Raw genomic sequence first — 27,632 nt, 5'->3', positions numbered from 1 at the left:
TTGGTCTATAGCCCACTTGTGTTTTTATGTTTGCTGTGTTTCCAAACAGTTGGGTATAAATCAAGTATTTGTATGTAAAACCTTGCCCTTCTTTAGAATCATATGTCTTACGCACAAAAACACTGGGCCCCAACATGTAATAAAAATTGTGATTAAGACTTATAATACCCACTTCAAGAATTTTTCCAATGCCTACTAAAACTACAATCTCTCTGTATCGAATTCTCCCTGATTGTTAATCAAATGGACAATTAGGTCATGAGATGGCCGAAACTAAATTATTAGAACATTTCCAATAAAAAGAATGAAATAATGCCATTTGCAGCAACATGGAAGGACCTAGAGATTATCATACTGAGTGAGGTAAGTCTGAAAGTGAAAGAGAAATCCCATAGGATATCACTTAATATGTGGATTCTAAAATACGATACAAATGAACTTATTTACAAAACAGAAATAGACTCACAGACATACAAAACAAACTGATGGTTACCAAAGGGGGAAGGGGGTGGGAGAGGAATAAATTAGCAGTTTTGGACTAGCAGATACAAATTACTACATATAAAATAGATGAACAACAAGGTCCTACTGTATATACTACAGGGAACTATACTCAATATCCTGTAATAAACCATAATGGAAAAGGATATGTGTGTGTGTGTGTGTGTGTGTATCTATCTATCTATATAAGAATGTACATATAACTGAAAAAGAATATATATAACTGAATAAGAATATATACACACATATATATATGTATATATACATATAACTTAATCACTTTGCTGTACACCAGAAACTATCTCAACACTGTAAATCATTAGATTTTAATTTAAAAAAAACTGTCACCTTGATTATGCTAGGGCTCAGTGAATCTAACAGATAGATTGCAAGAGTCCGTCACACAGCTTTAACCAAAAGAAGGCTCATGATTTCCTATTACTGCAATCAGAAAAACCCTGTTGACCTAATGACCTGGATGGGAACAAAAGGTGCAAAATCTTTAAAGGGTCCGACTCTACTTATTGAATCACTCACCACAAGCAAGTTTCTAAGACTGTCTGAGTGCCACTGAATGATCAGTGGTTAGAAGGGAAAAGGAGCCATTCTTCAAGGCAATAGATGCTGCCGGTAATATTGCCAGGAAGAGACGGATAAAAGTCAGGCTAACACGGCTGGAAAGGAGAGCACTGAAAGAAGCACCATCTATCAAACCCCTGCTCTTCCAGAGATGTCTTACTTTTGAGATTTGTGAAATTACATGTACTACACGAATCCATTCAATAGTCCTTAACCAAGGGTTGTATCAGAATCTCAGGGAAGTATTTCTAAATACCTGTGTCTAGACCTGAGTACATTTATACAATCAAAATCTTCAGGGGAGAGCCAGGAGAAAAAGCAGGTGGACCAGTTTCACCATCACTTGCTCCCCACCTACAGCCACAGTCCCGCAGGGGAGCTACACCAGGTTGAGCATGGAAGACCCCAAGGTGAAGGTGTACGTGGAGGGCCATGTGGCCACCAGCACAAATGAATGCCCCTGCTGGCTGTCAAACATGACCTGACCTCACTTGCCCAGGTTCTAGAACCTGGGATCTTGGGGTGCTCATGGCCTGTGGCTTGCTGCCACCCCTGCCCAGCTGCAGTCACCCAGCTCCCCCTGCTGGGTACTGGGTTCCTTCCTCCTCCCACCCATCCCCAGGCAGGCAGCCTGCCCTTGCCATCACTTCACTCCCCGCAAGCCTTCATCTTCTATAGGCTCTGAGCCTACCACCCACTCCCAGGTAGTTCCTAATGGGAAGTTGTTCCTTCTGGGGTACAAGTGTGGCTGGGAGACAGAGCTCTGCCCTTTCTGTGGGCACTACCTGTAGCCTCTGGCCTTGGCTTTGGAGTTGTTTCCATGATAACAGGGCCTGATGTATTGTATTCAGTATACATATTACTATAAATAAAACACCTGTAGCTAGAAAAGACCCTGTATTTCAAATATCTTGTAAATAAAGTCAGTCGAGCTATACCTTGTTTATCGCCTCAATATTTGCATCATAGCGGAGCAGCTCTGCTGCAATTGATGTATTTCCAGCCAAGACAGTGTAATGCAGAGCAGTGTTTTGATGGTCGTCCGCAAGATTTGGGTCAGCACCCCGTTTCAGCAGGATAGTGACACACGCTTCTTTCTGGCATTGTACAGCCTGTTGGTATCACACCAAGAAACAGACTGTAAGTGCTAGGCATTCCAAGTTAACATTCCTCAAGTTCCAGCAGTTTGTTATATTTAAAACAGATAAATTCACTTTTATTCTAAGTAATTAAATCCAATCCATCTCACGTGCTGCTACACACCTTGATGAGAGCTGTCTTGCCTTCATTGTCACGAGCATTCAGATCACACCACCACTGTGTAAGGAGATCCACCACTGGTGACTGGCCGCTGGCGCAGGCTAAGTGTAGGGCAGTCCTGCGAACATGAGAGGACTTTTTAGGAAATTAGAGCAAACTAGTTCGAAGGTACAGTTACTCATGTAATTGTAAACATTCAACAGCATGCTATTCCGACCCCTTGAAAACTAACATTTAGTCTTATCTTACTTCTTTCTATGGGGAAAGAATAATATTTATTAGCTCTTATTACTCACCGCATTAATGGGAGAACTACCTGTTTGAATAGAAAGGGCATGCCGTTGAGATTCAGCTCAACTTGGGTCTGGCTTCTACTTAAACACTGTCCTTATTAGCTCTCACTTAGACTGTCTGTGCCTCAGTGTACTCATCAACAAAATGGGTGTGAAGTTGTAGTTATCTTACAGGACCCCACTGTGATGCTTAAATGAAAAGCTATGCAAAATGTCTGGCAGTTCCTTGCACAAAATAATAGCTCAATAATCGTTGGTAATATTATAATTGTTACCGTTACTATTTTACAAAGACAACATTTCAATGAAGTAAAATGATAGTGTATCTACTTTGCTGCTGCAAGGATGAGAGAGAACACTGTACTTCAGTGATTCTAACATGCTCATTGTCTCACACTTCAACATCTCTCATGTGGGAAGGCAATTTAAAAGTCATGTCTTAACAACCATAGTTGGCAGCTCCTCCCAGGGCCGCCCCGCCACTGTTACCTGTTCTTCCTGTCTCTGCTGTCTACGACATTTCTCTTATACGTCAGCAACTCCTCCACTGTACACCTGTCACCTGAATATGCGGCTTTGTGGAACTCCTTTAGCTCACATTTATGGACATGATACCCAGGCACAGGCTTCTCAAGATTCCTGCGCTCTCTCTGATGGATGCTGAAGTCCACCCAGCTCACGAAATTAGCGAGTTTCTTCTTCATCTGGCTTATCGCCTTCCGACACCGCTCGCTTGCCACCTCCCAATCTCAGTGTGGGTGCTGCAGAAGAGCCACAGAGGTCTCGCTGCCACACCTTGGCTGCAAAGCTCAACGGCTCGGAATGTTTGGTCCGGAACAGTCGTAGCCTAGCAACAGCACTGACCCTCAACTGTCCCTCCAGAGCCAGTGTCCCTGTGAGTGCGCACAGAGGCCAGGAGGCCAGTGTGCCCAATATGCAACTGTGGTTAGAGTGGGGTGGAATCACAGGATGCTGAAGGCCTAGTCCCCCAGACAGCTCCCCATCAAAAATATCTAAATCTCATCCCTTAGTTCATTCCTTTCCCCATCCCTCTGGGCCCCAGCCAGTCTCCAGGGAATTTAGCACATGCAAACAGCAAAAAGCTGTTTTCATGGTTTCAGAGCTTGTGGCAATACGTCTCATTAAGTACAAACTTGAGAAACCAAAACACGCTCTGCAAATGAAATGGAAACGTGTTTCCGCACGTCTGCTGACACTGCTCTGTGGCTCAGCCTGATGTTTACACGCTTTCCTCACTTTATTTTATCTTTTGCTTTTATTGCCACCAATTAAAACTTGAATCAATTTTAGATTTATGTGGGAGCATGGTATAACACTTCAGAACTTTTTAACCACATGACTATGAAAACACCACGTTAGTTACTCAGCGAGGCCAGGCTGCAGGCTGACCACTTGCAGGAAGGGGCGGAAGGCAGGGCATACCTCTTCTTCCTGGCCACCTCCTTCCTTCCTCCCTCAGTTGGCTAATTACGGCTTCCAGCCCTGGCAGGATAAAAACTGCAGGGAGAAGCAGAGTTCCTAAGTGGCTGACACTCCTGGTCCTGCATACTCCTCAGCCTGCTCCCTCCTGTGGCTGCACAGTCCTGGGCCTGCACACTACTGTGTCTGCACACTCCGGGGCCTGCACACTCCTGATCCTGCACAAACCTGGGCCAGCACAATCCTGGGCTTGCTCTCTCTTATGCCTACACACAGCTTGGCTTGCACACTCCTGGGCCTGCTCCCTTCTTAGCCTGGGCCTGCTCCCTCCTTAGCCTGCAAACTCCTGGGACTGCACACTCCTTGGCCAGCTCCCTCCTGTGCCTGCACACCCTAGGGCCTGCACATTCCTGGGCCTGCTTCCTCCTGTGCCTTCACACTACTCAGCCTGCACACTCCTGGGCCTGCACACACATGGGCCTGCTCGATCCTGTGCCTGAACACTCCTGGGCTTGTACACCCATGGGCCTGCAGACTCCTGTGCCAGCACACTCCTGGGCCTGCACACTATTGGGCCTGCCCTCTCCTGGGCCAGCCCTCTCCTGGGCCTGCACACACATGGGCCTACTCTCTCCTGGTCCTAAACCCTCCTGTGTATGCACACTAATGGGCCTGTACACTTCTGGGCCTGCACACTCCTGTGTCAGCACACTATTGGGCATGCACACTCCTGGGCCTGCACACTCCTTGGCCTGCTCCCTCCTGTGCCTGCACACTCCAGGGCCTGCACACTCCTGGGCCTGCACACTTCTGTGTCTGAACACTCCCGGGCCTGCACACTCCTGATCCTGCGCACCACTGGACTGTAGGGACTGTACAGTCCCAATCCTTCCCTCTCCTGGACCTGCACAGTCCTTGGCCTGCCCTCTCCTGGGCCTGCACACACATGGGCCTACTCTCTCCTGGGCCTAAACCCTCCTGTGTATGCACATTAATGGGCCTGCACACTCCTGGGCCTGCACACTCTTGGGCCTGCACACTCCTAGGCCTGCTCCCTCCTGTGCCTGCACACTAAAGGACCTGCACATTCCTGGGCCTGCTCCCTCCTGTGCCTCCACACTCCTGGGCCTGCACACTCCTGGGCGTACACACTCCTAGGTCTTCACACTCCTAGGCCTGCCCTCCCTTGGGCCTGCACACTCCTGGTCCGGCCCTCCCCTGGTCCTGAACACTTCTGGGCCTGCACACTCCTGGGCCTGCTCCCTACTGTGCCTGTACACTCCTGGGTATGCACATTCCTGGCCTGACCTCTCCTGAGACTGCGGACTCCTGGGCCTGCACTCTCCTCGACCTGCTCTCACCTGGGCCTGTACCCACTTCGGCCGGCCCTCTCATGGGCCTGCACACCCTTGAGCCTGCACACTCCTGGGCCTGCCATCTCCTGGTCCTGCACACTCCTGGGCCTTCTCGATCCTGTGACTGAACACTCCTGGGCTTGTACACTATTGGGCCTGCCCTCTCCTGGGCCTGCACACTCTTGGGCCTGCCCTCTCCTGGGCCTGCCTTCTCCTGGGCCTGCACACACATGGGCCTACCCTCTCCTGGTCCTAAACCCTCCTGTGCATGCACACTTCTGGGCCTGCACACTCCTGGGCCTGCACACACATGGGCCTGCTCGATCCTGTGCCTGCACACTCCTGGGCTTGTACACCCATGGGCCTGCAGACTCCTGTGCCAGCACACTATTGGGCATGCACACTATTGGGCCTGCCCTCTCCTGGGCCTGCCCTCTCCTGGGCCTGCACACACATGGGCCTACCCTCTCCTGGTCCTAAACCCTCCTGTGTATGCACACTAATGGGCCTGTACACTCCTGGGCCTGCACACTCCTGTGTCAGCACACTATTGGGCATGCACACTCCTGGGCCTACACACTCCTTGGCCTGCTCCCTCCTGTGCCTGCACACTCCAGGGCCTGCACATTCCTGGGCCTGCTCCCTCCTGTGCCTCCACACTCCTGGGCCTGCTCGATCCTGTGCTTGCACACTCCTGGGCTTGTACACCCACGGGCCTGCAGACTCCTGTGCCAGCACACTCCTGCGTCTGCACACTATTGGGCCTGCCCTCTCCTGGGCCTGCACACTCTTGGGCCTGCCCTCTCCTGGGCCTGCACACACATGGGCCTACTCTCTCCTGGGCCTGCACACTCTTGGGCCTGCCCTCTCCTGGGCCTGCACACACATGGGCCTACTCTCTCCTGGGCCTAAACCCTCCTGTGTATGCACACTAATGGGCCTGCACACTCCTGGGCCTGCACACTCCTTGGGCTGCTCACTCCCGTGCCTGCAAACTCCATGGCTTGCACATTCCTGGGCCTGCTCCCTCCTGTACCTCCACTCTCCTGGGCCTGCACAATCCTGGGCCTGACCTCTCCGGGCCTGCACAATCTGGGGCCAGCCCTTTCCTGGGCCTGCACACTGCCAGGCCTGCACACTCCTGGGAGTGCACACTCCTGGGCCTGCTCCCTACTGTGCCTCCACAATCCTGGGCCTGCTCCCTCCTGTGCCTGCACAACCCAGGGCCTCCACACTCCTGCTTCTGCTCCCTCCTGTGCCTGCACAGTCCTGGGACTGCACACTCCTGGGCCTGCACACTCCTGTGTCTGAACACTCCCGGGCCTGCGCACCCCTGGACTGTATGGACTGTACAGTCCTGATCCTGCCCTCTCCTGGACCTGCACAGTCCTTGGCCTGACCTCTCCTGGGCCTGCACACTCCGGGGCCAGCCCTTTCCTGGGCCTGTCCTCTCCTGGGCCTGCACACACCTGTGTCTGCAGACACCTGGGCATGCAGACCCCTGGGCCTGAACAGTTTGGGCCTGGTTCCTGCTGTGCCTGCACACACTTAGGCCTCCAAACACCTGGGTCTGCTCATCCTGGCCCATCACACTCCTCGGACTGAACACTCCTGGGTCTGCACACACAATGGCCTACACACTCCTGTGCCTGCTCCCTCCTGTCCTGCATACTCCTGGCCCTGCACACCGCTGGGCCAGCACAACACTTGTCCTGCCCCCTCCTGTGCCTGCCCACTCAACGGATTGAACACTTCTCTGTCTGCATATTTCTGGGCCTGCACACTCCTGGGTCTACCTTCTCCTTGGCCTGCCCTCTCCTGGGCCTGCACACTCCCAGCCCTGCTCCCTCCTGTGCCTCAACACTTCTGGGCCTGCACATTCATGGGCCTGCTCCCTCCTTTGCCTCCACACTCCTGGGCCTGCACACTCCTGGGCATGCACACTCCTGGGACTGCCCTCTCCTGGACCTGCACACACCTGGGCCTGCACACTCCTGGGGCTGCTCCATCTGGTGCCTACACACTCCTGGGCCTGTATACTCCTGGGCCTGCACACTCTTTCGCCTGACCTCACCTGGCCCTACGCACTCTTAGGCGTGCAATCTACTGGTCATGCCCTCTCCTTGGCCTGCACACTCCTGGGCCTGCACACTCTTCTGTCTGCACATTCCTGGGCCTGCACACTCCTGGACTTGACCTCTCCTGTGTCTCTGCACACTCCTGGGCCTGCATAACCCTGGGCCTGTTCCCTAGTATGCCTGCACAATCCAGGGCCTCCACACTCCTGCTTCTGCTCCCTCCTGTGCCTGCACAGTCCTGGAACTGCACACTCCTGATCGTGCGCACACTTGGGCCAGCACATTTCTGGGCCTGCTCCCTCCTATGCCTGCACACAGATTGGCTTGCACACTGCTGGGCCTGATCCCTCCTTAGCCTGCAAACTCCAGGGCCTGCACATACCAGGGGCTGCACCCAACTGTGTCTGGACATCCCTGGGCATGCACACTCCTGGGCCTGCACACTCTTGGGCCTGCACACTCCTAGGCCTGCTCCCTCCTGTGCCTGCACACTAAAGGACCTGCACATTCCTGGGCCTGCTCCCTCCTGTGCCTCCACACTCCTGGGCCTGCACACTCCTGGGCGTACACACTCCTAGGTCTTCACACTCCTAGGCCTGCCCTCCCTTGGGCCTGCACACTCCTGGTCCGGCCCTCCCCTGGTCCTGAATACTTCTGGGCCTGCACACTCCTGGGCCTGCTCCCTACTGTGCCTGTACACTCCTGGGTATGCACATTCCTGGCCTGACCTCTCTTGGGACTGCGGACTCCTGGGCCTGCACTCTCCTCGACCTGCTCTCACCAGGGCCTGTACCCACTTCGGCCGGCCCTCTCATGGGCCTGCACATGACTGGGCCTGCACACTCCTGGGCCTGCCATCTCCTGGTCCTGCACACTCCTGGGCCTTCTCGATCCTATGACTGCACACTCCTGGGCTTGTACACTATTGGGCCTGCCCTCTACTGGGCCTGCACACTCTCGGGCCTGCACTCTCCTGGGCCTGCCCGCTCCTGGGCCTGCCCGCTCCTGGGCCTGCCCTCTCCTGGGCCTGCACACACATGGGCCTACCCTCTCCTGGTCCTAAACCCTCCTGTGCATGCACACTTCTAGGCCTGCACACTCCTGTGTCAGCACACTATTGGGCATGCACACTCCTGGACCTGCACACTTCTTGGCCTGCTCCCTCCTGTGCCTGCACACTCCAGGGCCTGTACATTCCTGGGCCTGCTCCCTCCTGTGCCTCCACACTCCTGGGCCTGCACACACATGGGCCTGCTCGATATTGTGCCTGCACACTCCTGGGCTTGTACACCCATGGGCCTGCAGACTCCTGTGCCAGCACACTCCTGGGCCTGCACAGTATTGGGCCTGCCCTCTCCTGGGCCTGCACACTCTTGTTCCTGCCCTCTCCTGGGCCTGCACACACATGGGCCTACTCTCTCCTGGGCCTAAACCCTCCTGTGTATGCACATTAATGGGCCTGCACACTCCTGGGCCTGCACACTCTTGGGCCTGCACACTCCTAGGCCTGCTCCCTCCTGTGCCTGCACACTAAAGGACCTGCACATTCCTGGGCCTGCTCCCTCCTGTGCCTCCACACTCCTGGGCCTGCACACTCCTGGGCGTACACACTCCTAGGTCTTCACACTCCTAGGCCTGCCCTCCCTTGGGCCTGCACACTCCTGGTCCGGCCCTCCCCTGGTCCTGAACACTTCTGGGCCTGCACACTCCTGGGCCTGCTCCCTACTGTGCCTGTACACTCCTGGGTATGCACATTCCTGGCCTGACCTCTCCTGAGACTGCGGACTCCTGGGCCTGCACTCTCCTCGACCTGCTCTCACCTGGGCCTGTACCCACTTCGGCCGGCCCTCTCATGGGCCTGCACACCCTTGAGCCTGCACACTCCTGGGCCTGCCATCTCCTGGTCCTGCACACTCCTGGGCCTTCTCGATCCTGTGACTGAACACTCCTGGGCTTGTACACTATTGGGCCTGCCCTCTCCTGGGCCTGCACACTCTTGGGCCTGCCCTCTCCTGGGCCTGCCTTCTCCTGGGCCTGCACACACATGGGCCTACCCTCTCCTGGTCCTAAACCCTCCTGTGCATGCACACTTCTGGGCCTGCACACTCCTGGGCCTGCACACACATGGGCCTGCTCGATCCTGTGCCTGCACACTCCTGGGCTTGTACACCCATGGGCCTGCAGACTCCTGTGCCAGCACACTATTGGGCATGCACACTATTGGGCCTGCCCTCTCCTGGGCCTGCCCTCTCCTGGGCCTGCACACACATGGGCCTACCCTCTCCTGGTCCTAAACCCTCCTGTGTATGCACACTAATGGGCCTGTACACTCCTGGGCCTGCACACTCCTGTGTCAGCACACTATTGGGCATGCACACTCCTGGGCCTACACACTCCTTGGCCTGCTCCCTCCTGTGCCTGCACACTCCAGGGCCTGCACATTCCTGGGCCTGCTCCCTCCTGTGCCTCCACACTCCTGGGCCTGCTCGATCCTGTGCTTGCACACTCCTGGGCTTGTACACCCACGGGCCTGCAGACTCCTGTGCCAGCACACTCCTGCGTCTGCACACTATTGGGCCTGCCCTCTCCTGGGCCTGCACACTCTTGGGCCTGCCCTCTCCTGGGCCTGCACACACATGGGCCTACTCTCTCCTGGGCCTGCACACTCTTGGGCCTGCCCTCTCCTGGGCCTGCACACACATGGGCCTACTCTCTCCTGGGCCTAAACCCTCCTGTGTATGCACACTAATGGGCCTGCACACTCCTGGGCCTGCACACTCCTTGGGCTGCTCACTCCCGTGCCTGCAAACTCCATGGCTTGCACATTCCTGGGCCTGCTCCCTCCTGTACCTCCACTCTCCTGGGCCTGCACAATCCTGGGCCTGACCTCTCCGGGCCTGCACAATCTGGGGCCAGCCCTTTCCTGGGCCTGCACACTGCCAGGCCTGCACACTCCTGGGAGTGCACACTCCTGGGCCTGCTCCCTACTGTGCCTCCACAATCCTGGGCCTGCTCCCTCCTGTGCCTGCACAACCCAGGGCCTCCACACTCCTGCTTCTGCTCCCTCCTGTGCCTGCACAGTCCTGGGACTGCACACTCCTGGGCCTGCACACTCCTGTGTCTGAACACTCCCGGGCCTGCACACTCCTGATCCTGCGCACCCCTGGACTGTATGGACTGTACAGTCCTGATCCTGCCCTCTCCTGGACCTGCACAGTCCTTGGCCTGACCTCTCCTGGGCCTGCACACTCCGGGGCCAGCCCTTTCCTGGGCCTGTCCTCTCCTGGGCCTGCACACACCTGTGTCTGCAGACACCTGGGCATGCAGACCCCTGGGCCTGAACAGTTTGGGCCTGGTTCCTGCTGTGCCTGCACACACTTAGGCCTCCAAACACCTGGGTCTGCTCATCCTGGCCCATCACACTCCTCGGACTGAACACTCCTGGGTCTGCACACACAATGGCCTACACACTCCTGTGCCTGCTCCCTCCTGTCCTGCATACTCCTGGCCCTGCACACCGCTGGGCCAGCACAACACTTGTCCTGCCCCCTCCTGCGCCTGCCCACTCAACGGATTGAACACTTCTCTGTCTGCATATTTCTGGGCCTGCACACTCCTGGGTCTACCTTCTCCTTGGCCTGCCCTCTCCTGGGCCTGCACACTCCCAGCCCTGCTCCCTCCTGTGCCTCAACACTTCTGGGCCTGCACATTCATGGGCCTGCTCCCTCCTTTGCCTCCACACTCCTGGGCCTGCACACTCCTGGGCATGCACACTCCTGGGCATGCACACTCCTGGGACTGCCCTCTCCTGGACCTGCACACACCTGGGCCTGCACACTCCTGGGGCTGCTCCATCTGGTGCCTACACACTCCTGGGCCTGTATACTCCTGGGCCTGCACACTCTTTCGCCTGACCTCACCTGGCCCTACGCACTCTTAGGCGTGCAATCTACTGGTCATGCCCTCTCCTTGGCCTGCACACTCCTGGGCCTGCACACTCTTCTGTCTGCACATTCCTGGGCCTGCACACTCCTGGACTTGACCTCTCCTGTGTCTCTGCACACTCCTGGGCCTGCATAACCCTGGGCCTGTTCCCTAGTATGCCTGCACAATCCAGGGCCTCCACACTCCTGCTTCTGCTCCCTCCTGTGCCTGCACAGTCCTGGAACTGCACACTCCTGATCGTGCGCACACTTGGGCCAGCACATTTCTGGGCCTGCTCCCTCCTATGCCTGCACACAGATTGGCTTGCACACTGCTGGGCCTGATCCCTCCTTAGCCTGCAAACTCCAGGGCCTGCACATACCAGGGGCTGCACCCAACTGTGTCTGGACATCCCTGGGCATGCACACTCCTGGGCCTGCCTTCTCCTGGGCCTGCACACACATGGGCCTACCCTCTCCTGGTCCTAAACCCTCCTGTGCATGCACACTTCTGGGCCTGCACACTCCTTGGCCTGCACACACATGGGCCTGCTCGATCCTGTGCCTGCACACTCCTGGGCTTGTACACCCATGGGCCTGCAGACTCCTGTGCCAGCACACTATTGGGCATGCACACTATTGGGCCTGCCCTCTCCTGGGCCTGCCCTCTCCTGGGCCTGCACACACATGGGCCTACCCTCTCCTGGTCCTAAACCCTCCTGTGTATGCACACTAATGGGCCTGTACACTCCTGGGCCTGCACACTCCTGTGTCAGCACACTATTGGGCATGCACACTCCTGGGCCTACACACTCCTTGGCCTGCTCCCTCCTGTGCCTGCACACTCCAGGGCCTGCACATTCCTGGGCCTGCTCCCTCCTGTGCCTCCACACTCCTGGGCCTGCTCGATCCTGTGCTTGCACACTCCTGGGCTTGTACACCCACGGGCCTGCAGACTCCTGTGCCAGCACACTCCTGCGTCTGCACACTATTGGGCCTGCCCTCTCCTGGGCCTGCACACTCTTGGGCCTGCCCTCTCCTGGGCCTGCACACACATGGGCCTACTCTCTCCTGGGCCTGCACACTCTTGGGCCTGCCCTCTCCTGGGCCTGCACACACATGGGCCTACTCTCTCCTGGGCCTAAACCCTCCTGTGTATGCACACTAATGGGCCTGCACACTCCTGGGCCTGCACACTCCTTGGGCTGCTCACTCCCGTGCCTGCAAACTCCATGGCTTGCACATTCCTGGGCCTGCTCCCTCCTGTACCTCCACTCTCCTGGGCCTGCACAATCCTGGGCCTGACCTCTCCGGGCCTGCACAATCTGGGGCCAGCCCTTTCCTGGGCCTGCACACTGCCAGGCCTGCACACTCCTGGGAGTGCACACTCCTGGGCCTGCTCCCTACTGTGCCTCCACAATCCTGGGCCTGCTCCCTCCTGTGCCTGCACAACCCAGGGCCTCCACACTCCTGCTTCTGCTCCCTCCTGTGCCTGCACAGTCCTGGGACTGCACACTCCTGGGCCTGCACACTCCTGTGTCTGAACACTCCCGGGCCTGCACACTCCTGATCCTGCGCACCCCTGGACTGTATGGACTGTACAGTCCTGATCCTGCCCTCTCCTGGACCTGCACAGTCCTTGGCCTGACCTCTCCTGGGCCTGCACACTCCGGGGCCAGCCCTTTCCTGGGCCTGTCCTCTCCTGGGCCTGCACACACCTGTGTCTGCAGACACCTGGGCATGCAGACCCCTGGGCCTGAACAGTTTGGGCCTGGTTCCTGCTGTGCCTGCACACACTTAGGCCTCCAAACACCTGGGTCTGCTCATCCTGGCCCATCACACTCCTCGGACTGAACACTCCTGGGTCTGCACACACAATGGCCTACACACTCCTGTGCCTGCTCCCTCCTGTCCTGCATACTCCTGGCCCTGCACACCGCTGGGCCAGCACAACACTTGTCCTGCCCCCTCCTGCGCCTGCCCACTCAACGGATTGAACACTTCTCTGTCTGCATATTTCTGGGCCTGCACACTCCTGGGTCTACCTTCTCCTTGGCCTGCCCTCTCCTGGGCCTGCACACTCCCAGCCCTGCTCCCTCCTGTGCCTCAACACTTCTGGGCCTGCACATTCATGGGCCTGCTCCCTCCTTTGCCTCCACACTCCTGGGCCTGCACACTCCTGGGCATGCACACTCCTGGGCATGCACACTCCTGGGACTGCCCTCTCCTGGACCTGCACACACCTGGGCCTGCACACTCCTGGGGCTGCTCCATCTGGTGCCTACACACTCCTGGGCCTGTATACTCCTGGGCCTGCACACTCTTTCGCCTGACCTCACCTGGCCCTACGCACTCTTAGGCGTGCAATCTACTGGTCATGCCCTCTCCTTGGCCTGCACACTCCTGGGCCTGCACACTCTTCTGTCTGCACATTCCTGGGCCTGCATACTCCTGGACTTGACCTCTCCTGTGTCTCTGCACACTCCTGGGCCTGCATAACCCTGGGCCTGTTCCCTAGTATGCCTGCACAATCCAGGGCCTCCACACTCCTGCTTCTGCTCCCTCCTGTGCCTGCACAGTCCTGGAACTGCACACTCCTGATCGTGCGCACACTTGGGCCAGCACATTTCTGGGCCTGCTCCCTCCTATGCCTGCACACAGATTGGCTTGCACACTGCTGGGCCTGATCCCTCCTTAGCCTGCAAACTCCAGGGCCTGCACATACCAGGGGCTGCACCCAACTGTGTCTGGACATCCCTGGGCATGCACACTCCTGGGCCTGCACACTCTTGGGCCTGCACACTCCTAGGCCTGCTCCCTCCTGTGCCTGCACACTAAAGGACCTGCACATTCCTGGGCCTGCTCCCTCCTGTGCCTCCACACTCCTGGGCCTGCACACTCCTGGGCGTACACACTCCTAGGTCTTCACACTCCTAGGCCTGCCCTCCCTTGGGCCTGCACACTCCTGGTCCGGCCCTCCCCTGGTCCTGAATACTTCTGGGCCTGCACACTCCTGGGCCTGCTCCCTACTGTGCCTGTACACTCCTGGGTATGCACATTCCTGGCCTGACCTCTCTTGGGACTGCGGACTCCTGGGCCTGCACTCTCCTCGACCTGCTCTCACCAGGGCCTGTACCCACTTCGGCCGGCCCTCTCATGGGCCTGCACATGACTGGGCCTGCACACTCCTGGGCCTGCCATCTCCTGGTCCTGCACACTCCTGGGCCTTCTCGATCCTATGACTGCACACTCCTGGGCTTGTACACTATTGGGCCTGCCCTCTACTGGGCCTGCACACTCTCGGGCCTGCACTCTCCTGGGCCTGCCCGCTCCTGGGCCTGCCCGCTCCTGGGCCTGCCCTCTCCTGGGCCTGCACACACATGGGCCTACCCTCTCCTGGTCCTAAACCCTCCTGTGCATGCACACTTCTAGGCCTGCACACTCCTGTGTCAGCACACTATTGGGCATGCACACTCCTGGACCTGCACACTTCTTGGCCTGCTCCCTCCTGTGCCTGCACACTCCAGGGCCTGTACATTCCTGGGCCTGCTCCCTCCTGTGCCTCCACACTCCTGGGCCTGCACACACATGGGCCTGCTCGATATTGTGCCTGCACACTCCTGGGCTTGTACACCCATGGGCCTGCAGACTCCTGTGCCAGCACACTCCTGGGCCTGCACAGTATTGGGCCTGCCCTCTCCTGGGCCTGCACACTCTTGTTCCTGCCCTCTCCTGGGCCTGCACACACATGGGCCTACTCTCTCCTGGGCCTAAACCCTCCTGTGTATGCACATTAATGGGCCTGCACACTCCTGGGCCTGCACACTCCTTGGCCTGCTCCATCCTGGGCTTGCACACTCCTGGTCCTGCACACTCCTGGGCCTGCACACACATGGGCCTACTCACTCCTGGGCCTAAACCCTCCTGTGTATGCATGCTAATGGGCCTGCACACTCTTGGGCCTGCACACACATGGGCCTGCCCTCTCCTGGGCCTGCACACTCTTGGGCCTGCCTTCTACTGGGCCTGCACACACATGGGCCTACTCTCTCCTGGGCCTAAACCCTCCTGTGTATGCACATTAAAGGGCCTGTACTCTCCTGTGCCTGCACACTCCTTGGCCTGCTCCCTCCTGGGCTTGCACACTCCTGGTCCTGCACACTCCTCGGTCTTCACACTCCTAGGCCTGCACACTCCTGACCTGCCCTCTCCTTGGCAGGACCTCAACATTTCTTCCGTCTCCTTTGTCTGCACACTCCTGGTCCTGCACAATCCTGGGCCTGCTCCATCCAGTGCCTGCAGTCTCCTGGACCTGCCTTCTCCTTGGCCGGCCCTAAACATAACTGCCCTCTCCTTTGTCTGCGCACTCCTGGGCCTGGACACACCTGGGCCTGCCCCCAACTGTCCTGCCCTCTGCTGTATCTGCACACCCGTAGGCCTGCACACTCATGTGCCTGCTCCATCCTGTGCCTGCACCCTCCTGTGTCTGAACACTCCTGTGCATGCATACTCCTGGGAACGCAGAGACCTGGGCCTGCACACTCCTGGACCTGCTCTCACCTGGGCCTGCACCCACTTCGGCCGGCCCTCTCCTGGGCCTGCACATTCCTGGGCCTGCACATACCTGGGCCTGCTCTCTCCTGTGCCTGCTCCCTCCTATGCCTGCACACAGCTTGGCTTGCACACTCCTGGGCCTGCTCCGTTCTTAGCCTGCAAACTCCTGGGTCGGCAAACTCCGGGGCCTGACCTCTCCGGGCCTGCACACTCCAGGGCCAGCCCTTTCCTGGGCCTGCATACTGCTAGACCTGCACACTCTTGTGCGTGCACCCTCCTGGGCCTGAACACTCCTATGCCTGCATCCTCCTTTGTCTGCACACTCTTGGGCCTGCCCTCTCCTGGGCCATCACACACATGGGCCTACCCTCTCCTGGGCGTAAACCCTCCTGTGTATGCACACTAATGGGCCTGTACACTTCTGAGCCTGCACACTCCTTGGCCTGTCCAATCCTTGGCCTGCCCTCTTCTGGACCTCCCACTCCTGAGCCTGCCCCTACTTCGGCCCTCTCCTGGGCCTGCACACTCCTGGGCCTGACCTCACTTGGACATGACCTCTCCTGGTCCTGCACACTCCTGTGTCTGAACACTCCTGGGCCTGCCCTCTCCTGGACCTGCCCTCTCCTGGGCGGGCCATCACCTGTCCCGCGCTCTTCTGTGTCTGCTCACATCTGGGACTGCACACACCTGTGTGCACACGCCTGGGCCTGCACACACCATGACCTACCCTCTCCTGGGCCTGACCCCACTTCAGCCAGCCCTCTCTTGTGCCTGCACAAGCCTGACCTGCAGACCCCTGAGCCTCCACACTCCTGTGTCTGCACACTCCTGGGACTGCACACTCCTCGGCCTGCCCTCTACAGGGTCTGCACTCTCCTGGGCCAGCACTCACCTCGGCCTGCCCTCTATTGGGCCTCATCCCACCTGTGCCTGCACAATCCTGGGCCTGCACACTCCTGGGCCTGCCCTCTCCTGGGCCTGCTCCCTTCTGTGTCTGCACACTCCTGGGCCTGCACACTCCTGGGCCTGCCAGCTCCTTGGCCTGCACACTCTTCGGCCTGCCCTCTCCTGGGCCCGCACACTCCTGCATCTGCACACTCTTGGGCCTGCACACTCCTGGACCTGCCCTCTCCTGGGCCTGCCCCCAATTCGGTCGGTCCTCTCTTGGGCCTGCACACTCCTGGGCTTTCCCTCACTTGGACGTGCCCTCTCCTGGGCCATGACACGACACATGAGCACCACAGCTGCAGCAAACATTTGGTGGGAAGCAGGTTGGCCGCTGAGTGACGACCACCTGATGTGCCTCAGCTCACTGGCTGTGGAGTTTAAACAGTTCAGGCAAACATGACAACTGCACAACCCTATCCTTCTCCACTCAGCCGGCCGCACTCCGGCCTGTACTCTGGGCTCCTGCCCTGTGTGTTATGGGGCAGGAGGTGGCGCGGTCCGGCTACCCGGACCGCGTGCTCCCGTGCGGGGGAAGGGCCCTCAAAGGCTTCTAACCAGGCGACAAATCAGGAACCAGGTGAGTCACAGCCGCACAGACACACACATCTGAACGAACCTTCCAGGAAACCCTGATGACAGCTCAGACAGTGACGTTTTCACTGATTCCTATTCCAGTCCTTTCACACACAGCTCACAAAAAAAAAAAAAAAAAAAATCACAACTCTCGGTGAATCACAATTCAAAGTTTTAAAATTACAGACAATCTACAATAAATAAATAAACTCAGTCCCACAAAGATACAGTGTGGGAGCCACTGGGGCTGAGATAGCACATTATGCAACAAGAGGTCGGGGACTGGACGGGAAGCACAGAGATGGCCGGGCACCTCCAGGGGCTGGCAGGAGCTCTTGGGTTTCTCTCCACGGTCACTGCCCTCTGTTGAGGCTCCCTCTCCCTCCCCAAAGAGGGAAAACCCAGAGGTTTTCTAACTTTGCAGTCACTGTCCATTCATCAGCCATGTCTAGTGTATCTCACCAGCACTGCAAACCTCCTCCCTGCCTTCCCCACCCCCTGCAGGCAGCTCTCAGGGGCTAGGGGGGTGCTCTTCCTCCGAGGCCAGCCCTCCTGGGGCAGGTGTAATAGCAAAGAATAAACCTGACTGCATATTAGATCTGCTTTCCCTTTAACCCTGTGCTGTTTTCCAGGCTGCCTTACCAGCTCTGCCCCTTTTGTAAAACAATGTTGCCTTCAGCCTGAAATTGACAGGAGAGCCTGTTCTCAAGGCTCTCAGCCTTCAGGATAAGAGCTCTTTTCCTCTCCTATACACACAACAAGCTGCAGAACAGAAAGTAACATTTGTTTTGTTAGAGGTTTTACAGGGGCCCCATGAGCTGACCCACAACTGCAAAAACAAAGAATTCCTGCACCAAGGACTTTGCACCAACCACCCACAACCCCTCTGCTTTTGAGTGTAAAAGGAGCCTGAATTCTCACTCGGAGAAGGTGGCTCTCCAGGACATTAGCCTGCCATCTTCTCGGTCAGCTGCCTTTCCAAATAAACTCACTATTCTTTACCCCGACACCGCGTCTCCCGATTTCTTGGCCTGTCGTGCGACTTGCGGAATGAGTGTGGACTTGGAAACACAGGGAAGGAAAGCCAAGTCAGGACTCTCACCCTCTTGTCTTTGCTCAGAATACCACCAAGGGGTTGCTGGGACAGTGGGCGGAAAACTGAGGCTGCAACACGACCATGAGCACTGGGCCTGGGTGGGAGAGATGGGGGGTGCTGTCCGAAGCGCACCCGGCCTCCTTCCGAGTCACATCACACCCACGTCCCCAGACCCAGGGAGGCCTGGAGCCCCACACAGCAGAGCGCATCCAAACCTTCAGATGCCCAGTGACCGGTCCACTGTGCACCCTCTGGCGCCCTCCTCCCTGTTCCTCCTCCCCGCTCGTCCTCCTTCTGCCCCGCTGGCTCAGCCCTGGTCCCGCCACATCCCCACCCAGGGCCAGCACAGCGGCAGGAACACCCTCGGCAGGCCGCCCAGCTTTCCTGCAAGTACAACGTAAGATACTGACCAACTCCTGCAATCACTCTACAGTGACACTTCTATATTATTCTGTAAAATATTGGCTTTTGAAATAGCTGACTACAGAGTCCTACCAAAATAGAAATCCGCCAAAGACATTATCAGATGAAATAAAGCAATTCGCTCACCTCACAGCCAGGGGTAACGCTGTGGCCCCAGACATGAGGGGCACGTGCAGAACATTTCTCTCCGATGGTGCTGGGAGGGAAGCACACCGACCAGCCTCAGGGTCTCAGGGTCACGGTTATCACTTCGACAGGAACGGTCACAAGCTTCACGGGTGAAAGAATAAAACAAAGTCTGACATAAAGTGTTGAGTTTTATGTTTCTGGGGTTTTTTATTTTCCATACTATGGTTAAGGATCCTTGAAACTAAAAATGCATTCATTTTTTAGATCATAGTACAGTGTATTTCAGAAGGGTCATTCAATAAAGATGTATTGAATTTCATTTAATAATTTTAAAAGGTAAAACATTTTTAGCTTTTCAACTAAGGATGAAAAGAACTGATGTATCAGATTCCCTACTGTACTGCCTTATATCTAGGGACCATCAAGGTTAGAATATTGTTTCTATATTTATTTTAAGCTCATAATTAACTTTTCTGTGCTGTATGGATTAATATTTCCTTCCTGTTGATGTCTCAAATTTGCAATAAAAACCAATAAGCTTAATAAGCTTCCTAAATTCAGTATATCATATATTTAGTTATAAATGACACACATCCAGATAGTCCAGTTTTGCAAATATTTTTAAATAGTTGAATCACAGAACTATACACATATATATAAAGTTTTTTTATTGAAGTATGGTCAATTTACAATGTTGAGTCAATTTCTGGTGAACAGCATCATGTTTCAGTCATCCAAATACGTACGTAAGTTCCTTTTTATTTTCTTTAGTTACTATAAGATATGATTATAGTTCCCTGTGCTATACAGTAGAAAACTGTTTATCTATTGTGTGTATAATAAATAGTATCTGTAAACCTCAAACTTCCATTTTATCCCTTCCCACCCGTTCCCCCTCTGGTAGCCGAAGTTTGTTTTCTATGTCTGTGGGTCTGTTTCTGCTTTGTAAGTAAGTTCATTTATGTCTTTTAAAAAGATACTTTTGAATTTCATTTACCATCTGCCTTATTTCTTTTGAATTGATTTTTTGTTTTTTTATCTATGATACTATACGTGAAGAGTGCAAATATCCTTATTCATTGCACTTCCTCAAAGAATGCAAAAATAAAATTTGAAGAAAGTGAAACACGATTTGAGAAGACCTTCAAAGCCATCCAAGACAAAGAACACGTGCCACTTACCAGCTGTAGTATATTTTAGCAGCATTTCAAATTAAAGAAGTGAAAGAAAGAGAAAAATAACGTCAAATACTCAGATTCAAATAGAAGACTAATGTTACAGGACAATTTTTGATTAGCTATATAATGATTAAATCTTTAACAAAAATACATCTTGATTATTTGGTTAAGTTCACCTTTTTAAGGGAACACAATTATCATGGATCACAGAATTCCATCCCAGCTGTGAAAAATGTTTTACACAAAATTTGACATAAACACCAAATAAATGTTTGCCACTGTTTTCATTACTGAAATTGTTGTTGCTAATTTTAAGCCAAAGTGTTTATTTCATATATACTATTTATTAAGAAGAAAAATCATTCACATTAGGTTTAAATTTATGCTCTAAAAGATGGCTTGGAACAGACTGAGGCATTACTTGCACATAGAAATTCTCTAAGTATTCTTCAGTGGAGCCGTAACACTGAACAGGAGGAGGACTTGAGTAACTGACTAGTTTTCCTGCCAAAATGGGACGTTTAGCGCAATGGATGACGCTCACAAGGAAATGTGATGATAATGACAATGATAAACCACCCAGCCACCCCGGTGCAGGACAGGCTCACACACCAAATAAGGCTTCAAATAGCCGTGTCTGGATCAGGAGCGTCCCACGGTTCTTCAGGTCCCCAGGAGCTTCCACCCTTGGTGGGAGATTCTTCCCCTGAGATGGTGTAACCATCTCCAGGGACTCTCAACTGACCGCTGAACACCTGGGCCGGGCCTCACACAGTGGCCAAGCACTGCGCAGACAGAGCAGAGCTGCTGGGTGGGCCCTGCCCAACCCAACAGGACTCACCCCCACCCGACCTCAGCTTCAGCCCACTCATCCCAGCCCGGACCATCCCCAGGTCAGGCCCATGGCCTGGCTGTCCAATCTGGAACTCATAGAGCCCCGCCCACCCCATCCCGTTCCCCTGAGGACCATTTCCCACCTTCCCACTCCCTGGCCCTCCCCAGAGCCCTGGTTGGGCCCAGCCGGCTCCGAGTTTACAAGGGTTTGCAGTGCTCTGACTCATTTCTTTTGGCACCAGAACCCTTTGGCCTTGGGAACGCCAGGGGAGAGGATGCTGTCGACTCTTCCCTTAGAAACAAGTGCTTGGGCTTGAGCCTGGAAGGCAGGAGGCCAGGCTTGGGGTGCGAGGACTACATGGCTGCCAAACTGAGTCTAAAGGGGGGGTGTCTGTTTCCCCTCAGCATGCTGGGGCGGGAACTGGGGACTTCACTGACCGGTGACCCCGTAACCATCAGGCATGAGGAGTAATTCCTGCCATTTAACGAAGAGGAAAAAGATTCAGAAATTGTCTTCAAGGGTCATGACTGGGGCTCTAAAGGGGCCCCACAGTTCAAGGTCCTTGAGGCCCTAAGTCTGAACTTTTGAATCTACCTCGATTTTGAAGCTCACATCGTGTGCACTGCCTGGCCACTCTAGCCCAAACTGTGTGACCCCGGTTTCCGTCTCTAAAGAAACTTGTTTTATTCATTTAAAAAGACCCATGGTGGAGGGGGAGTACAGCTCAGTGTTAGAGTGCGTGCTCAGCATGCACAAGGCCCTGGGTTCAGTCCCTAGCAGTTCTGTTAAAAAACAAACCCAAACAAAACCACACTGCTTTAAGTAATGTACTAGATCCCCCCGATGGGGCATGATGTCAGTGCTACATGGCTCTGCTGATGGAGACGAAGCTGGCTCGGTCACATCTAATATCCCCTCGGCTGGCTTTTATGGCCACTTTTTAGTGCAGACCTCTTCATGTTCAGTCAAAACCTGCGGGCTATTCTTTTGTAATCACCAGTGTAATCAACTGAGATAACGGGGAATGGCTAAAACTAGCAAATGAAATGTTATTAACTGGATATTCAAAAGGCCTGGAAGTTCTAGCCCATAGATATGAATTACAAAGAAGATAAAGTTCCTTTATAATAGAGACTTGAAGGACAGAGACCACTGTAACCAAAGACTAAAGTTAGCGTCACTAATAATTGGACAAATGGACTGCTGGCCCATCAATTTCATGAAAACAAAGCAGCAGACTATCTTACAGAGAGACTATGTTATTTATCAAAGCTGTGCATAATTCAAACCCTGGATCCAAGACAGAGAAAGAGTATTTTGGGGGGTGGCGGGAGGGTATAGCTTAGTGGCACAGCACATGCTTAGCATGCACAAAGTCCTGGGCTCAAGCCCCAGTATCTCTATTTAAATAAATAAACAAATAAATAAATCCAAACACCTCACCCCCCAAAATAAAATTAAAAATTAAATAAAGAACATTTCAGGACAGTGGGGAAAATTTTAACACGGACTATACTGTAACATCAGCATATATATATACACACACACACACACACACACACACAATATATATAATTTCTATAATGTGGATTTTTACGTAAGAAAATGCCCTTGTTTTGACAAGAAACGTGCTGAACTATGTAGTGTTGATGTCTATATTTACTTACAAACAGCTCACAACTCCCTCAAATGAAACTCTATTTTCCCTATATACACAGTCAATGTGATACAGGTAAACAGTTGGTTCTCAGTAAAGGACATCCAGAATTCTTTGTACTTTGCTATAGTTCTGAGTGTTAATGGAAAGGAGAGGAAGTACTAGTGGATCAGGTAGCTGGTAAAAAAGTAACTTACTGGAGGGAAAACAAGTGCCATCTACCCCCTAGTGAGGACTCTCCTTATTGGGCTAAGTCATCCCACCCCACGCCCCACACACTCACATCATTTCTTTGGCTGGAAGTTCAATGTGGTAGTTAAAGAAGTAGACAGAGCGGCACAGGAACTGTGTCCAATTTAAGAGTATTAGAGAGAAGCCTGTATAACTACACAAACTTATTTCAAACTCATAAAACTGTACAAACTTATAGAATAAACAAGCAGGACTTAAATTGCTGGCCCAGGAAGTACAACCATCCAAAACTTTGACTTGTAAAGATACATGCACCCAAGTGCACATAGCAGAACTGTTTACAACAGCCAAGAAATGGAAGCAAATTAAATGTCCATTGACAGATGACTGGATAAAGAAGTTGTGGTATTTATACAATGGAATACTACTCAGCCGTAAAAAAGAATGAAATAATGCCATTTGCAGCAACATGGAAGGACCTCGAGATTATCATAATAAGTGAAGTAAGTCAGAGAAAGATAACTATCATATATTACTTACATGTATAATCTAAAAAAATTATACAAATGAACTTATTTACAAAACAGAAACAAACTCACAGACAGAAAACAAACTTAAGAGATACCAAAGGGGAAAGGGGGGAGGGATAAATTTGGAATTTGGGATTAACAGATACACACTACTACATACAAAATAGATGAAAAATAAGGACCTGGAACTAGATTCAATATCTTATAATAACCTATAATGGAAAAGAATCTGAAAAAGAATATATGTAATGTGTAACTGAATCATTTTGTTGTACCCCTGAAACACTGTATAAGTCAATTATACTTGAATAATGCATAAATAAATTTTTAACAGGCAGAAGAAAAAGCAGTGTGAGTGAAACACCACACACCTGGAAGAATCACTAGACTTGTGGAAACCGATCTCGAAAGAGTTCATGTGCCAGGCACACCTGTATCCTCAGCCTCCAGGAAACGCTGTGCTTCCAAAGGTGTGCGATGCCTCAAGTCTCATCCTGCCCTGCTTCCTCTCCATCTCAGCTGCTTCCCGCCCTTCAGAGGTGCACAACCCCCTTTTGCTTCCATCTCATCCTCCATCAATTCTCTCCAAATTGATACCCACGTTTGATCCGACTCCTATCAAAGTGCTGTCAAGATTTCTTTGTAGATATCGAGTATTTTAAAATTTCCATTAAAAAAGGCACTACAATAGCTAAAACAATGTTTAAAACAAATTATCTGCCTGCCGAAGTGTAGCTATCATCATATAGCTATAGTCAGCAGGACGATGCGGTGTTGGCAGATACAGTGTAAAATGCAGAGCTGTAAAGCCTTCAGGGAAAAAAACCCAGGATACTATCTTTGGGAACAAGGGCTAATACATCCTGAGAACTGTCACCAAAAGGTAGATACAGAAAAGAAAATTGGACCTCATCTAAAGTAAAACCTTAAAAAAAATTGTTTCTTGATGAGAAAGTTACTTAGATTTATTTACTCATATATTACTGTTTAACGGAGGTGCTGGGGATTGAACTCAGATTGTCTCCCTGCATGCTTAGTACGCAGGGAGACAATCTGAGAGTCCTCAACTGACTAAAGACAGAGTTCCCATAGGACCCAGCAGTTCCCCCGCTAGGGACGCACCCAAGAGCAATGAAACATACGTCCACACAAAAACTTGCACGTGAGTGTTCACAGCATCTTTGCCTGTAACAGCCAAAAGCTGGAACAACACATTTCTTTCAACAGGTGAATGGACAAATAAGCTTTGATACATTCATACTATAAACTACCACCTGTAAGTAAAAATAAACTATTGATAGAAGTAACAATCTGAATGAACCTCCAGAGAATTACGTATCTGCCTTGCACCAAGGGCTGCATGCAAGTCAAACATCATTTCCAGGTTTGGCCAGCAGAGGGGAGCAAAGGGTAGTGGAGCCAGTGCTAAGGAGGGGTAGGCAGTGTCTCTTGACAGTCTTTCAGGAGGTAAAAATCAGCTGGCAGGTAGCAGGAAGTCCAGAATGCCGCAATCAGGAGAGAAATTACTCACACAGACAGTGACCCAGAATGAACATTAGGCTGAGGAGGCAGTGGAAAGGTTTAGCCACAGTTCACAGTGAGTACCTGTTGTAGAGACGTGAGCAACTAGACCTCAGACCGCTCCTCCCAGCCTGTCTGCAGCCTGTAGACTCACTCATTAAAGTCACAGGCACCTGCTGTCCATGCTCAGAGCTGCTCACACTTCCTGTCATGCAACCAGCAGAGGCTAAGGGTCCACAACCAGCCATGTTGAGGAGAGAGTGGGGTCTGGGCACCAAATGCAAACACAGTCAGTGAGAGCACTCAGACACGTGCCAACTAAACACTGACCGAGCCAACCTACACATGATGTGGCTTCGTATTTTTCTTCTGTCCTTCAGAAGGGAAACACTGCTTAGTTGTGGAAACACTGTATGACTTTGAAATTAGACAAACATGACTCTACGAATTGTTAGCTATGTGGCTCTCAGCTACTTAACTTTACTGAGCCTCAGTCTCTCCATCAGGACAACTAGAAATAAGGATTCTTACTCACAAATCGGCTGCAAAAAAACGACACGAGGTATTGAACCTGCCTGGCAAAGAGCTTAGCAACTGGTAGCTACTCTGTCAACACCACTCCCTGTTCTGTCTCCCTCTTTGATCAGGGAAGATCACACATGATGACTCTTGCTAATTCCGAATATAAAGTCTCACTGTCTCGTAAAAGCATAACTAACATGAATTGAGAGGTCACGGTGTTGGGTACCGTATTAAGTTTTCACAAGTATTATCTCATTTAATTCTCATAACAACCCTACAAGAAAGGTACTTTTATCATGACCTCTATTTTACAAATAAGGATATTGAGGCTCTACAAGTGGACCTGGCTCTCCTAGTCTTCTCAGGTAGGTAGTAAATAATGAAGAGGGATTGAGAACTAGGTAACTGGGTTCTAGAATGTATACACGTGACACTACACACTCCGTTTTCGAGTACAGATATTTAACCAAATATTTAGAAATTTAAGGGAAAAAATAGAACTAAGAAAACTGATTTTGCAACATGCTTAAATGCTGGTACTAGTGACACAGGATCACCTCTTCTACTGGGTATTTAGGGTGAAAGTTCAGTGTTTAATGAAATACATGAAAACAGACCCAGTCACTGACATTCCACTCCCAGCACTTTCATAAAAGGAAAAGGACAATTGTACTTTGGAAGAAAGTAAGCTGTAAGATTTAAAACTATTACATCACTAAGGAAAGCTCCTTTGGTCTTTCTAGGAAAACGTTTTCTCCCCTTTGCTTCACACTGAAGGGGAACATGGCATAAGAACCCCACTTCTTTCTCAGTGGATGCCTAAAACACAATCACAGTGCTGGTTACATACACTAGTCATGCCGAAGGCTTTTTATAAATACTGGTTTTCGGGATCTGCTGACTCAGAACCTCTGGGGGAGGACTGCCTGAAAAGCTCCCCAAAGCCATTCTGATACATCAGTCTTGATGACCAGGGACTGGATTCCAGACGGGGACATGGTTCCTTGGCCTCTAACCTCCCTCTCCAAAGGGGAGAGGCAGAGAGTGGACAGGATCTGGGAATTGGGGAAGGTGCAGAGTCATGTCTGCCTACATTTCTTGCCTTAGACAGACTCTGGCAGATGCTGGTTGAGGGGCCGGAAACTGCTGCCCCGTGAGCCCCCCCCCCCGGTTGTAAAGACAGGCAAGCAGGTCCAGACCAGCACTTCCCTTTACAAGTGGGGAGAAGGGCCTGGAGGCCACTATCTACATGCCACTCACGCTAGACTGGTTTGAAAATGAGAAGCCTGAACAAGGCCCAAAGGACTAAAAAGACCCATGCTTCTGGCCTCCACCTACTTTTCAGACTTATTTCACTTTCTAGGAAACTCTTGCATGTCTCTGAAATGTCATAAGCTCAAATCCTATCCCTTCGACATGGAAATATAACACCATCCTGCCCAACACACGAACTTGACTTTCTCTCCTTTCTTTTCCTCTCTCTCCTCCTGCCTTTCGCATCCTCTCCAAATAATTCAAAACTACCTTTTAAAATTCATTTCAAATGAGCTTTTCAAATAACCCTTCCTTGCCAGACCGCTCCACAATCACACACAGGTGTCCCTCTTTTAACTACTCATCTCACCACTTTTCTTCATACCCAAGAGTCTCGTGTTAACACATTTACTGGTGGGAATCTGTTTAATTTCTGCCTCCACCATGCAAATCTAGGCTTTCTGAGAGAACTGAGTCTGAGTCCATTTGCTCCCTGCTCTCCAAACCTAACCAGGTGTCTTTCTTTAATTACACGCTCAAACCCTCTGCTGAATGAATAAAATTAAAGAAAGACTATTTCAGAGTATCCCTTTTTTCCTTCCTCCGTGGCAGAAATTTATTTCATTCACTTACTCAATAAAATGTTTTGAATTCCTCCAATGTGTCAAGGCCTGTGAGAATTAAATAAGAGACTCTTTCCTCAAGGTCCTTCGAAGTTACTGGGGGATAAAACGTATGTATTCAGGTAACCATTACGAGCCGACGAAAGGAACCACACACTTTTTTGCTAC

The 27,632-nt window shown here is 52.6% G+C and overlaps 1 protein-coding gene across 10 annotated transcripts in view; it reads right to left on the bottom strand.

Moving 5' to 3' along the window:
• The window catches only part of LOC140688970 (ankyrin repeat domain-containing protein 26-like), a 179,179-nt gene that overhangs the window by 60,173 nt on the left and 91,374 nt on the right, over window positions 1–27,632 (bottom strand). For all 10 annotated transcript variants that reach the window (XM_072948950.1, XM_072948960.1, XM_072948955.1 and 7 more), the window contains 3 exons: window positions 19,150–19,293; window positions 2,344–2,458; window positions 2,019–2,192 (listed from right to left, as the gene is read on the bottom strand). In XM_072948950.1, the coding sequence (XP_072805051.1) occupies window positions 2,019–2,192; window positions 2,344–2,458; window positions 19,150–19,184 (324 nt within the window). In that variant the 5' untranslated portion in view covers window positions 19,185–19,293. The remainder of the gene's footprint in view (window positions 1–2,018; window positions 2,193–2,343; window positions 2,459–19,149; window positions 19,294–27,632) is intronic.

Source organism: Vicugna pacos, chromosome 24 (assembly GCF_048564905.1).
Source record: "Vicugna pacos chromosome 24, VicPac4, whole genome shotgun sequence".
NCBI classification, from domain to species: domain Eukaryota; kingdom Metazoa; phylum Chordata; class Mammalia; order Artiodactyla; family Camelidae; genus Vicugna; species Vicugna pacos.
This window is presented reverse-complemented; position numbering and strand designations above follow the sequence as displayed.